The following is a 15293-nucleotide window of genomic DNA, read 5'->3' as shown; positions in this document are numbered from 1 at the left end:
ATCAGTGAACGTATAGCAAAAGTTTTAAAACCACTGAATATTTTTGTTGCCTTTCAACCGTTTAGAAAAATCTCCACCTTTCTCACTTCTCCTAAGGACAAGCTTCCATATCTTAATCATCCAGGTGTCTACCAGATTCCGTGCTCTTGTGGATTATCTTATTTCGGACAAACGGGAAGATCTGCCTCCATTCGGCCAGAAGAACACCAATCTTATATTGAATACTTTAAACCTGAAAAGTCTGGACTTTCTGAACATGCCATCTTCACTAGACACAGAGTTCATTGGAGAAAGACAGGAGTTCTTCACAAAAGTCAGTTTCTCATGGAACGCCTTTATAAAGAAACATGTGAAACTCTACTTCATTCTCCTAACTTAAACAGATCCGACGGCTTACGTCTATCCCCTTTATGGGAGATAGTACTTTACAAATCAGCTAATCTTTCCTAACTTTTTATTGTATTAATTTTTTTTTTTTTTTTTTTAAAGGAAAGTTATTGACCTTTTTAGTTATCTTACACCAGCTACTTAGGTGGCGCTTTTTGGAATTGTCAGTTAGTGTTTAATTTTGAGCTTAATGTACTGAAGATGCCTGTGACACACAGGCGAAAATTATACTAATAAATAATCTTTCTACGTGAGTTTTTTCCGTTATTTATTGTGTACCTAAAAGAATTCTATCGATATGCTGCAAGTAAAAGAAAGAATGAATATGAAATAATAACTCTTCTAAATGCAGATGGCATGAAAGTTACAGATGCAAAAGAGGTTGTTCAACTAATGAGTGGCCATTTTGTTAAAGCTATCAACCTGGTGTATGTGACATTGAGCTCACTGCTCTTCACTGGATGAAGAAACTCAGGTGTATGAAGATGAGGTATTAGAGCTGTTGCACAAATTGATAAGAATTCAGCAATTTTAGCACATGTGCTAAAAGAGTGTTTAGCTGAACTGGCTAATCCTTTGACAGGCTGTTTAATATGAGTCTCAGAACAGGGAAGATTCTGCAGGAATGGAAAGAATGTATGGTAATTCCATTGCATGAGGGTAGTTCAAAGACTGATATATCCAACTATGCACCAATTAGTATCTCTGGAGTGGTAGTGAAGATTTTGGAAAAATAGCTTTGGGCTCGCATTCAGAGATGGGTTGACAGTGAATCAAATCACTACTTTGCGATGAGCAACATGGGTTTACTAAATGAAGGGCATGTTTTTGCAACTTGCTCACATTCTATAACAATGTTACCATTGAACTAGACAAGGGGGAATGAATACACCATAATAATTTTGGATTTTGCTAAAGCTTTTGACAGAATACAGCATGGTAGACTGTTGCATAACTTGGAGAATATGGGTTTGGGTTATAGCATATTAGCATGGATAAGGGGATAGCTGTGACAGATATCAAAAAGTGGTATATAGAGGATGTGAGTCTGCAAGATTTCAGGTAATCAGTGGTGTACCACAAGGATCAGTGCTTGGTTCACTGTTATTCAATCTGTACATTAATGATATTGGGAAGGATTTGACAACGACATGCAGCTATTGGCTGATGCTCCAGTATTTGCAGAATGATTTGAATAGGTTGGAATTATGGGCATGGGAAAATGGATGTCAGTTCAAGGTGAGCAAATGTCGAATTATATTGGTAGGATTATGCTAGAAGAAACTGATGAGGCTAAGAGATCTTGGAATATTAGTAGATAGGAAATTGACATTTAGGGTGCCATGTAGCAAAGATTGCAAATATAACTCAAAAGCTAACTGCAATGCTGAAACAAACATTCATATCCAAAGATAAGGATGTTGTTGAAAGTTTATTTTTCACTTGGTTAGAGTATAATAAATTTAGTTTAATCCTTTATCCAAGTGTGAGCAAACAAAGTTTGCGCCTGAAAGTATCTTCAGGACTGGGGTAAGGTGGTACAACACCAGGGCACTCCTTGCAAAGGTGGAGCAAGCTACCAACACTCCTATCTCAGTATCTCCCATAATGCAAAACACATCTCCTTGCGGATGTGTCTAATGTTATGCATTAAGGGAAGGGCCACAACCCAGACTAGTTTCAACCTTTATTGAGGTCTCTTCAGTGGGAGCCAGGCCAAAGTGGAGATAAAAGGCAGAAGCATTAGCAGGTCATCTCTACCTATAGGAGTTGCCGAATGGTGTGCCACCCTTTTTTAATAAATTACTCTGGATTTAGAGAAAGATGTTGAAAGTTTATTTGAGACAGGAGTGTTGGTAGCTTGCTCCACCTTTGCAAGGAGTCGCCCTGGTGTTGTACCACCTTACCCCAGTCCTGAAGATACTTTCAGGCGCAAACTTTGTTTGCTCACACTTGGATAAAGGATTAAACTAAATTTATTATTCTCTAACCAAGTGAAAAATAAACTTTCAACATCTTTCTCTAAATCCAGAGTAATTTATTAAAAAAAGGTGGCACACCAATTGGCAACTCCTATAGGTAGAGATGACCTGCTAATGCTTCTGCCTGGTATCTCCACTTGGGCCTGGCTCCCACTGAAAGAGACCTCAATAAAGGTCGAAACTAGTCTGGGTTGTGACCCTTCCCTTAATGCATAACATTAGACATATCTGCAAGGAGATGTGTTTTGCATTATGGGAGATACTGAGATAGGAGTGTTGGTAGCTTGCTCCACCTTTGCAAGGAATGCCCTGGTGTTGTACCACTTTACCCCAGTCCTGAAGATACTTTCAGGTGCAAACTTTGTTTGCTCACACTTAGATAAAGGATTAAACTAAATTTAAGATAAGGATGTCATTTTGCCTCTTTTCAAGGCCTCGATAAGGTACTGTTTTGCACAGGTCAGGTCTGGTCTCCTGACATCAGTTGTGGTTCTGATATAGTGGAAAGAGTGCAAAGGAAACTGTTAATAATGATAAAAGGATTGTGAATTACTGATTATGAAAACATTGAGAATTCGTAGACTGCAGACACTAACAAACAGGAGAAAGGGGGGGGGGGAGATATGATTGAGGCTTACAAACTTCTGGAAGGGTCATATAGGATTTCAGTTGATGGAAATTTTAATTTATGGATGGTGGGGAAAAGACAAGAAGGCATCCTCCTGGAAGCTGAGAATGAATGCCGCTAAGGGGGGGGGGGGCTAGATTTACTCTCATAGGGTGGTGCTGATTGGAATGGATTGCATTGGAAGCTGTGAGTGCAAGCAGTGTGAATGAATTCAAGAATAAGTATGATAGCTGGTGCATGTAGCATTCCTCAATGAGTCCCTGACTCCCTGGAGGACTCTCTTAATACTAATAATAACCAAGCTGAAAAACCTTCTACAAATATATATAGATGAAAAATATTCATTTTCTCGTGGGTTTCTCTCTCTCATATACTTACTAATTATAACACTATTCGACTATCTTTATAGCAACTTACCTAAATGTGCAGGAGATGGATTCAAGAATCCACCATGATGTGGGGATGACTCAAAAGGAGCTCTGGGATGTGAAGAGGCTAAAAAAAAAAGTTTTGTTTTTTAGAATTCAAGTCGGATTTAAAACTAAACTATAATCTTATATACAGTATGTGACCTATCAATCATATAAACTGTGTATTTATACAAATAACATCTGAATAATTCATGATAAATGATAAAAATTTCAGAGATTATTATTATTACTGTACGGGCACCTCCATGGAGTCAGAAGACTCATTGCGGGTGATACTAATTATCCACACAATCTATCATACCTCTCCTTGAACCCATAAACAGATAAAGCACACTCACAACTGATTCTGCAACCCATTCCACTCATTCACAACTCTCCAAGCAAAAAATCTAGTCCTCACACCCGACTAATCGCACCTTTATTCCACTTCTAGGGATGACCTCTTGTTCTGTTCCCTTTTAGTCAAGTGCTGAAACATTACCCCTGCATCAATTCTATAAAACCCTTTAAATAACTTATGTCCCCTCGTTCTTTTTCTCCTATCAACTAACTTCTGCAATCCAAATGTCCTCAATCTATAATCACAGGGAATATTCCACAAACCACTCACCATCATAGTCACTCTTTGCTGAATCTTCTCCATCACTTTCTCATCCACAAGAAACCCAGGAGACCAGACCTGAGAAAAATAATCCAGATGTGGAGGTATCAAGGGCTTATAAAGTGGAATAACAACTTTCTTATCTCTACTTGTTAGTGTGTTCTTCAATAGCCAAATAATTTTATATGCTACTCGAGCAACCTTAGCAATATGTGATCTAAACTTTAACTCTCTGTCTACCCTAAATCTCTAGCTTCATCTATTTCCAGGAGTACAGTTCCATCAATGTGGTACACAGCTTATAATTTATTTATCCCAAAATGAATAACTTTACATTTCTCCACATTAAAACTGATACTCATTATCTTTTGTCCATACTAATAGCATATTTAAATCATCTTGTAAGCTCTCCACATCACCTTTATTAAGTATTACTCCACCTAATTTCACATCATCAGCAAACAACTGAATATTTCCTTTCAGGTGATTTCCTATATCATGAATGTATAAATTAAACAGTAGTGGTCCTAAAACTGAACCTTGTGGCACTCCACTAGCCAGCAGCTTTTATCTTGATTCTACTTTCCATATAGTACTTTTTGATATCTGTTCAGCAACCATCCTCTTATCCACATAAGAGGATGGTCTATCCCATCCAAACCTTTGGAAAACAGGAAAAGAAATTTTTACTAAAATAAAGAGGCAAAAGGCTTCATTTCGGTGATGCAAAATTATATAAATCAAGTGGACATTAAATCCAGCATTATTTCAAAGCCGAATGCAGAAACTATGAAAGTTTCATATGAAATTTGACCAAAGAGCTTACGGGAATACACTCGCCAGCATTTACGAGTTGCCTAGTGCAGTCCTTATAGGAGATATGATTGCTTTGCCCTATATATTTTCTTCTACTGATCCATTTTGATAAGTGAATGCTTATATGGACACTTAGACAAAGCGATCATGTCTCCTATAAGGGCCAAACTAGGGCAACTCGTAAATGCTGGCGAGTGTATTCCCATAAGATCTCTGGTCAAATTTCGCATGAAACTTTCATAGTTTCTGCATTTGGCTTTGAAATAATGCTGGATTTAACATCCACTTGATTTATATAACTTTGCATCACTGAAATGAAGCCTTTTGACTCTTTATTTTAGTAAAAATTTTGTTTCCTGTTTTCCAAATGTTTTCGGTTTCATCTCTTTGAGTCCTATTTATTTCTTCAATTTTCCTAATGTAGTTTAATTTTATTTGGTTATTTTTTTAACTTTTCTGTGTGGAGTTCATCAATCCTATTTCTTTTATAGTTGACTTTGAATTTCATCCGCATTGTTGCAAAGAGGAGTATGCAGCTCTAGGCTTTTGAGTGTTCTTATGTTTTTGATTGAGGTTTTCCATTTATTTCTAATTAGGATATAATCTATACAATTTCATATTTCTCTAACTGGCGAGGTTCCAGGTGTATTTAAAACTAGGTTTATGGTAAAACATTGTATGAGATGAAAAGGTTGGTTTGTTAAAACTATGCTCAATTTCTGCAAAGAAATTGAGCATAGTTTCTCTCCTTTCATTTTCAGTTCCAATTCCAAATTTCCCAATTACATATTTTAGCTCTTCTCTGAAAGTTCCGATCTTAGAGTTGAAATCTCTGATTATGAAAGAGACGTCTCTGGAGTTAGTATTATCTATTTCTTTTTGGAGATTGTTGTAGAATAGTTAACTGTCTTCTTCACTGTGACTACTTACATTCAATGTGTAAATCTGAATAACCTTTATGTGTAGTCCTTTTTATTTGGCTTTTGGTGTAATTCCTATTATTCTGGATGAGATAAGCTTAATATCTCTTATACTTGCAGTAAGATTGTTTTATTAGAATTGCAACTCCTTCTCTATGTGCATTGTCTATTCTTCCTGAATAGAATAATTTGCCTTCTAACATGTTCAGGTATCTTTCTTCAGTCAAGTGAGTTTCTGAGATTCCTATAATATCCCACTTTATCCTTTTCAGATTTTCTGGCCTATAGCAGCAACTAAATATATATTTTGTATTGATCTCACACCAGACTGCAAATGAACAGCCACCCTCTGCCTATCTCTTATTCATTTTGGCTGTAATTCATTAGCATTACCCCCTTCCCCAATCCTGTTTTCTCTGTCTTCCCTGAAAATACTATACCCTTCACAATCTCTCTATAACTACATCATCTGCTGTTGGCCAAGTCTCTCTAATGCCTATAATGTTTGGCAAGGTTACACTAACCAGTGCCAAAAACTCCTTCTTATACAGAAACTGAAGCATTCCTTTAGGACCCCTCCAATCACCCTTACTTCCTGAATTGACTACCCTATTCAATATTTTTGCTTGAGAGACTAGATTCCACACTTGGTCATTCTCACATTCACTCACCTCATAGATCCTTCACACACTCACCTGCTTCCAACCTAATTGGTTAAGTTTTCTTGAATTTGTACTTCAGCATGCTTGGTGAACAAAGCTCTCTCTAAACACCTAACACCAAAACCATTTAGATGCAGTCCATCAGCATTATACAAATCTTTTCATCAAACACAGATCCACAAATCCTACATTATTTCTTCTGCATAACCTATGTATTAATTCATACAGGCAGAAGTGGCAGGAGACTTACAATCTTCACCTTATCGCTCTTCAGTTTTGCTTTGTCTAATAACTACTTTACATCCTCCCTTATAGAATACTTCTTTCCTCTCAGATTATTTGTGCTAACCAAGACAATTAGTTCTTTCACCTTACTTTTTTCTACATCCAGATAGTGTCACTAATATGAATTTTTGGGCCAGGGAAACACTATTTTGTTACACTTCCATAAAGTATTCCCCTGATCATTGAGTCCCCAATACATAATTTTCTCCTTAACTTGTTTTTTCTTGTTTGTTTGCTTGGTCTTTATTATTACTTCAGACAACCTGCTTCTCTCTCTCTCTCTCCTCAGTCCTGATAATCTTTTGCCACTTCTGAAACTTTTGGTGAAGGTGCAAAATATATATTTATTATATATTTTGATACAATGAGTGAAAGGAGGGTAATTATTATGGGGGATTTCAATTATGGTAACATTGATTGGAAGGAGGAGAGGACACATGTGAGGAAGGAAATGGATTTTATTCAATTATTAAGGGATAACTATCTGATACAGCATGTAATTGAAAATACTAGGGGTGTGAGAGTGCTTGACCTGGTAATAGCATCTCAGAATTTGACTGTAATGAATATGACCATGTTGCTACCTATTGGTGAGAGAGTGATCATAATGTCTTGACCTGGGAGGTGGCTAAAGGTGTGGAATTTTCGATTAAGACAGGGTATATGTGGAATTACTGTGCAGGCAAGTATGACAAGCTTAGGAGATTGCTTGGATCAGTGCCATGGCATGTACAACTGCAAGGGCTGGACGTTGATAGAGCATGGGAAGTGGTCACGGATCATTTACAGGAGGTTATGGCTGATTGTATACCTAGGGTCCGAATAGTAAAACAAGTAGGGGTTAAATGGATGAATAATGCCATTAAGCTTGAGCTGCAAAAAAAGGAACAACTGTGGAGGGAATTTAAAAAAAGGAGTGACCTGCAGGCACATGAACGGTATAAAGTGCAGGCCAGAAGGGTAATGAATGTGGTAAAAAAAGCAAAAGCGGATTATGAAAAGAAACTAGCTATGCAAGCAAAAGAGAATCCCAAACAATTCTTTCAATATGCTGCAAGCAAAAAAAAAACTGTACACGGCAAAATGATTTTAAGGAATGACGATGGTATGGAGGTCACCGAATCAGTCGATATAGTGGAGTTACTGAGCACGCACTTTGCAAAAGTATATCATCCAGGTGGTGACATTGAAAAAATGAAGGAACCATTAGTTTATACGGGAATTGTGATGAATGAAGTGGAGGTGAATAGTCTATTACAGAACCTTAATGTGAATACATCTGTGGGATTGGATGGTATACTGGCATGGGTCTTGCATGAAGCAGCTAAGGAATTATCAGTGCCCTTGACCATGTTGTTTAATCTGAGTCTTGTGTCTGGTTTAGTCCTGAAGGTGTGGAAAGAGGGGAAAATAGTTTTCACTGCATAAAGGAGGATCCAAGACTATGGTTTCAAATTACCGACCAATCAGCATATCAGGAGTCGTTGTCAAGGTCTTGGAGAAAGTAGTCAAGGGAAAAATACAGGAATGGATTGATGAAAATGAGATACTGTACAGAGGACAGCATGGCTTTGTGAAGGGTAGATCATGCCTCAGTAACCTGCTCAAGTTTTATAACAAGGTGACGGCTGAACTGGATAAGGGAAATGGGTTTACAGTGATGCTGCTGGACTTGGAAAAAGCGTTTGACAGGATACCACATGGAATTCTAATCCGTAAACTACAACATATGGGAATGGATATAGGGTTGGTGAGATGGATAGGTGGGTGGTTGATGGAGAGATATCAAAGAGTAGTTTATTCAGGAGTAGAGTCCAAAAGACGGCCTGTGACTAGTGGTGTGCCGCAGGGTTCTGTTCTTGGATCACTGCTGTTTAATCTGTTCATTAATGATATAGGGAAGGATCTAAGTGGAACAGTTCGTTTGTTCGCTGATGATGCAAAGTTGGGTAGGGCGATAGTGAATGCAGAAGATGTCAAAATCTTGCAGGATGACTTGGATAGATTGGAGTTCTGGGCTAAGGAGAATGGATGTCAATTTAATGTGACAAAATGTAAGGTTATGCATTTTGGGGTGAAAAGATTAGCAGCAGTATACCACATTGGTGGAACTGTACTCCAGGAGATTGATGAGGCCAGGGATTTGGGAGTGTTGGTGGATAGGGAGATGAAGTTTAGGGGGCACATTGCAAAAGTAGCTAAATCAGCTCATCAACTCACTTGGTTGTTGAAAAATACCTTGACGAGTAGAGACAAGCAAGTTATTGTACCTCTGTACCGAACCTTGATAAGACCTCATCTCGACTACTGTGCCCAGATTTGGTCACCTCGGTTCCTTCTTGATGGGGAGGAGGTGGAGAGGATCCAGAGGCGAGTGACTAAGATGATAGCAGGTCTATGGAATGAACCATATGAGAACAGGTTGAAAATTTGTGGGTTGCAGAAACTAGTTGATAGATGGAAAAGGGGAGATATGATTGAGACATTCAAATTGCTAAAGGGATTCTATAGGATTAATTCAGAGGATATTTTTGAGATCAGGACTGGTGGTGGGAGAACTAGGGGACATCTGTGGAAGCTGGGCAAGAGTGTGGTTAGCAGGGGTGTTAGAGCTGGGTTCTTTACTTTTAGAGTGGTAAATGAGTGGAATAAGCTGCCAGAGTCTGTTGTGGGTGCTATGACGATGAGCGAGTTCAAGGCAAAGTATGATAGATACTGTGAGAATGTCGTATAGTTGTGTGGACACAATGTTTAGGGCCTCCCTCGATGAATCTAAGGACTCCCTGGAGTCGCCTGAAATAATAATAATAATAATAATAATAATAATAATAATATATCTACTACTATTGAAAGGTAAGAAAAGCCATCTCTAAAAATGTACTGAAACAAATAAACCAACAAGCTAAATGAATTTAGACTGTGTGCAACAAGTATACAATAATACAGTCTTGTTGGTTTATTTGTTTAACTTGAATACCAATGCAGACAAGTATCTTATATAATACCTCAATAAAAGCATCAAGCAAGTCTAGAACTTTTATCAGGTTATATACCTGTATCCTAATTTTTTTTTTTTTTTTTTAAATTTTACTTTTAACTTTGAAGATATCCTAGCCAAAGAGATTTCTATAAATTCAAAAAGCAGTGAGATTCAAATATATTTAGAGAAATCTCTTGTGGCTTCAGCCATAGCAGTAATGGTTTCTCTCAGTAATAGCTCGTTATGCACAGCTCTGGAGAAGAATTTATAGGCACAAAGACAGAAAGCAAAACAGGCAATATTTAATGCTGGCTTGGTTGTTGACCAAGTAGTTAGTGTGTGTCTGCTCACCAACCAACAAGCTGCATATTTAAATTCTGCCATGGGCATTGATGTATGAGATTGTTTTTAGGTGGAAGATGAATTTCATCATCTAGTAAATTTAGTTTAATCCTTTATCCAAGTGTGAGCAAACAAAGTTTGCACCTGAAAGTATCTTCAGGACTGGGATAAGGTGGTACAACACCAGGACGACTCCTTGCAAAGGTGGAGCAAGCTACCAACACTCCTATCTCAGTATCTCCCATAATGCAAAACACATCTCCTTGCAGATATGTCTAATGTTATGCATTAAGGGAAGGGCCACTACCCAGACTAGTTTCGACATTTATTGAGGTCTCTTCAGTGGGAGCCAGGCCCAAATGGAGATACCAGTCAGAAGCATTAGCAAGGTCATCTCTACCTATAGGAGTTGCCAATTGGTGTGCCACCTTTTTAATAAATTACTCTGGATTTAGAGGAAGATGTTGAAAGTTTATTTTGCATTTGGTTAGAATATAATAAATTTAGTTTAATCCTTTATCCAAATGTGAGCAAACAAAGTTTGCGCCTGAAAGTATCTTCAGGACTGGGGTAAGGTGGTACAACACCAGGGCGACTCCTTGCAAAGGTGGAGCAAGCTACCTTGTGTTGTACCACCTTACCCTAGTCCTGAAGATACTTTCAGGTGCAAACTTTATTTGCTCACACTTGGATAAAGAATTAAACTAAATTTATTATATTCTAACCAAGTGAAAAATAAACTTTCTTCATCATCTAGTGTGAAACCACTTTCCAGCTTACTGGAGTCCTGAAGTGGCTTGAAAAATTCCATGCTTAGTTTCTAGAGCATGGTCTCTGAAATAGATAAAAATGAATTAAAAATACAATAAAAATATAAACATTTCTAAAATTGAAGTAGAAAAAGCCATCAAAGGCTTGAAATGTGGAAAGGCAGCAGGAGTAGATGATATTCGACCAGAAATGCTGAAATATGTTGGTATAAAAGTCTTACAGTGATGCACTGCATAGTTCAGAAAGCCTGGACAGAGGGATGAATTCTAGATGAATGGAATAGAGCTCTCATAGTACCCATATATAAAAAGGGAAATAAAACTGAATGTGAGAATTACAGAGGTATTTCCTTACTGAGTGTTCCTGGCAAGATTTATGCAAGCATACTTGAGAAACGGTTGAGAAGAATTGTGGAAGAAAAGCTTGGTGAAGAACAAGCTGGATTCAGGCCAAATAGAGGCTGTCAGGATTAGATCTTCACTTTATGACAAATAGTTGAGAAAGCATGGGAATATAACAAAGATCTGTATTTAAGTTTTGTTGATCTGGAAAAGTCATATGACAAGGTGCCAAGAGAGAAGCTATTCAATTCGATACAGTTATATGGTGTCAATGGTGCATTATATCAAGCAATGCTTAGTCTGTATTTGAGTTGTAAGTCAGCAGTTAGAATTGAAGGAAGTACAGGAAGATGGTTTAATGTTAAATCTGGTGTGAGACAAGGATGTACATTATCCCCTCTGTTATTCATTATCTATATGGATCACATTATGAAGGAAAGTGGTATTAAACATGATATCAGAATTGGAGATGTTAATGTCAGCTCTTTGCTTTATGCATATGATGTTATACTTCTAAATAAATCCACTACAAGTCTGCAAGATTCTCTGACTAAATTGAATAACTGTTGTAATAGATGTGGTATGAAGGTCAGCAATAAAAAGACAAAGACAATGAAAATAGGCAGAATCATTAAAAATGTCAACTGTGTTGTGAATGGAGAACCTGTGGAACAAGTAAAACATTTCAGCTACTTAGGCACGATTTTTAGTGAAGAGGGTAAATTAAATATGGAAATAGACAACAGAATCAACAAAGCTGGTATGGTAGGCAGTCAAATGAATAAATTTATATGGAATAAGAGAGAAATTAGTCAGAACACTAAATTAGCTATATACAAGACAGTGTTCAAACCGGTTTTAACTTATGGATCTGAGAGCTGGGTCAGAAGTAAAACACTTAACCAAAGACTAGAGACCGCAGATATGAGAGTCCTGAGAAAGATTAGAGGTCAGAACAGATGGCATCAATGACAATATTATATTAAAAACGGTGATATTAGGAAAGAACTTGACATTGTCAGCATCCAGGAATGCGTGAGCAGAGCTAATCTCAGGTGGTATGGTCACATAAACAGAATGGGAGAGGAAAGATTAGCAAAACAAGTGTTCTCCGCCAGGTTGGCAGGAAAACGACCCAGAGGAAGACCAAGATATAGGTGGATTGATACGGTACAAAGTGCCTTACACGATAGAAATATAAGATCTGATATTGTCGGAGTCTTGGCAAGTAACAGAGTGATTTGGAGGAAAATTGTAGATAGGAAGTTAGTAATGATATAAATTTTTCATGTAGTACTATCATATCCTGTACACCCCTTGATGGTACATGGTAGGAATTTGATGATGATGATGACATTTCTAAAAATAAATAAGGAAAAAGCCTTATCTCACTTTCCAAATTGTAGTCTAAAAGGCTGCAATTTGGAGAGATTGATAATATTTAATGAAGATATTGGAACAGCTGCCAGGCATAGTCTATGTATTTTAAGAAGTGCAAGCAAAGGCAACTCTATACTGAACGTTTATTCTCGTAAAGTCTCTGATAAAATTTCAAACTTTTGTTTTTTTCATTTAGCTATAAAATGATGACAAATGTCTAATATGAGGAGGGTGGCTGAAAAGTTCAGATAGAGACTTATTTATTTATTTATTTCATATCCAAACACAAGTGGTACAGCAGTAATTGGTACAACATTATTTACAACAAATTAGGATACATTACAAATGAGAACAGCTTAAATTTGGTAAGTAAATTATAAAGGGAATAATAAGTAAAATATTGAAACTATACATAAAAAAAAGAAACTATACATAAGTTATATAGAATAAATATGGTCAGATGTTCCTTTTGTATCTTGTACAATCAAAGCTCTTTCTGTGCAGTTGTGCTATAAGGTCCTCTTTTGTGCAAGGTAATTGAAGAAGGGGACAAGAAAGAAGGTGTTCGTTGGACTGGGTTGTTCCACACTCACAATTATCTTGTCCAGTGAGGTAGCCTCATTTGATGAGATTTTGTTTGCAGCATCCTGTCGTTCATAGTCTGTTGAGGATTTTCCAATTATTCCAGTCCAAGTGGGACCATGTGGAAGAAATTTGGCTGTTAGAATACCAGTATTATTCTCAGGGTATAGTGCAAGTCATTGTTGAAGTCTTGTCTCTGGAGGGTTTTTAGGTGGTTCAACAGTTGCTAGGAAGCTATGTCAGGATCTTAGTCTTTGGGGCACTGTAGTCTGGTCAAAGATAGACACCTAGAACAACAATGACTGGTTTGTGCAACAAGGGAAATATTTTTTTTCTCAGAGGATTGCTGCATTGTAACAAGTGTATAACACTTGTGACACTTGGGGAATATGAAGAATGAGTAAGGAGGTTTCAAGATAACGTAAAAACACGAATAAATATAAAATAAAATTAATAAAAAAATAATATAAATAAAATTAATAAAAAAAAACTTAGTCTACTCATGGTACTAATGAACTATAGGTTTATAACCTTTTGTGGGTGGGAGTCAAATAACAGAATTTCAGGTTTGAGAGAAGGTCATTTATTCAGAAGAGGAAGAGTATGAGCAAATGAAAATACAGGACCCTAGAGTATTCTGGTATTGGAAAAGGAAGCCTTCATTGTGACATAGTGATTGACCAAAAAGGAAACTGGCAACTGAATTGCACAAAATAATAATCTAGGAAGGAAGCAACTATATCAGATCTAATGAAATGCTTTGGAGATATTAAGTGCAATCACATAAGTTTCTTCAAGCTTTTTCATGGTTTGTGTCCAAAGTGGGTGATATTGTTGGTGCACTGAGAGTGAAGGAATACATATTGGTAATCAATATGTATTCCATTCCTGAAAGCCACTAATTAATTAGTGGCTTCCAGGAAATGAAGAATATGCTGTTGATAATCTTGTCCATTAATTCTGAGCGAGCCATAGTGAAGGAATGGGACAGTAGTTTGATGGCTGACTTCATATCTCTTTTGTAAGTCCCGATACACTATCCATCTACTCAAAAATTCTTCTAATATGTTTGTGACAAATGCTCAAAGGAGGCAAGCAGCAAGCTGTTCTCGGGAAAAGAAGAGAGGAGAAGAATGATGTCATGCAAGCCTCATCTCTGGATGATGTTATGATGGTTCCATCAAGATACAAGAAATGAGGAAGCATGGTAGGGCAGAAACTGTGTTCAACAGCTTCAGTGAGAGAACAAAAAGCTCAAATTCCAACAAGATGATTAATACATTCTGAAATTTTTTTTCCAACATTGCCTTAACATAGCTGTTGGAAAATCAGAGTAGTTCTGGATGGAGTGGAGCATTTCAGTTGTGTAGCCAGTGCAATTGCCTGGGTTAGGAGAGGTCAACAGTAATCAGAGAGAAGTAGAAATCATGAGTCATTCCATTATGCACTAATGTAGTGCCAAAGGATAAAGGAATGAGAGTTATTGGTTGAAGGACATTTCGTATAGTATGAAAACTGGGCAAGATCATGATCTAGGTTACCAAGATGAGCGCTAGTTTCTTTTCCTGTTTTTTTTGGGGGGGGGGGGGGAGGAAGAGTGGGTGGATGCTGATTTAGTGGAGACTTTTTTTACTGTGTTTCTACAGCAATGCTAACATTTATATATGATATCTTTCCTAGAATGGTGATAAAAAGAAGTTAGATTAATTACAGTGTAGATATGCAAGTTTCACAGACATAATTCTAACACAAAAGGAATCATCCAGCCTTTTGTCTACACTTCACTTTACCAGTATCTCTTGCATACTCCTATAATCAGACTCCCTTCAGGGATGATAATAAGTGGCAGCTGGATTATTTGCTAGCTGATCAGGAAGTCTGGAAATGACAAGAGCAATAGTAATATCTCTTTCCATGCACATGCCTGGAGGCAGGAGAAGGAGGTGGAATCCATGCTGTTGGTTACTGTTTAACTGGTGGAGTTCCAAGTAGTAAAGAAGTTGACCGATGATAACTTTCTTAACTATTTTAGAGATGCCTGAAATAGAAGTGCAATGGGTGAATAGTTTGATGGCAGAATAATCGATTTTTTGGAATGGGCTGAATATAAGCTTGATTCCATGCTGTGGGAAGGATATCAGCTGAGTATCAAATTGCAGAGACAATACAGGACGGTTTAAGTTCT

The 15293-nt window shown here is 37.3% G+C and overlaps 1 protein-coding gene across 1 annotated transcript in view; it reads right to left on the bottom strand.

Moving 5' to 3' along the window:
• The window catches only part of LOC150110013 (uncharacterized), a 594272-nt gene that overhangs the window by 66559 nt on the left and 512420 nt on the right, over positions 1-15293 (bottom strand). Inside the window, exon 14 of the mRNA XM_090390616.1 lies at positions 3415-3492. Within this exon, the coding sequence (XP_090246742.1) occupies positions 3415-3492 (78 nt within the window). The remainder of the gene's footprint in view (positions 1-3414; positions 3493-15293) is intronic.

Source organism: Typopeltis vanoorti, chromosome 1 (genome assembly GCF_054136105.1).
Source record: "Typopeltis vanoorti isolate ZY-2024b chromosome 1, IOZ_Tvanoo_1.0, whole genome shotgun sequence".
Taxonomy (NCBI): Eukaryota; Metazoa; Arthropoda; class Arachnida; order Uropygi; family Thelyphonidae; genus Typopeltis; species Typopeltis vanoorti.
The sequence above is the reverse complement of the archived record's forward strand: the minus strand, read 5'-3'. Positions and strand labels throughout refer to the sequence as shown.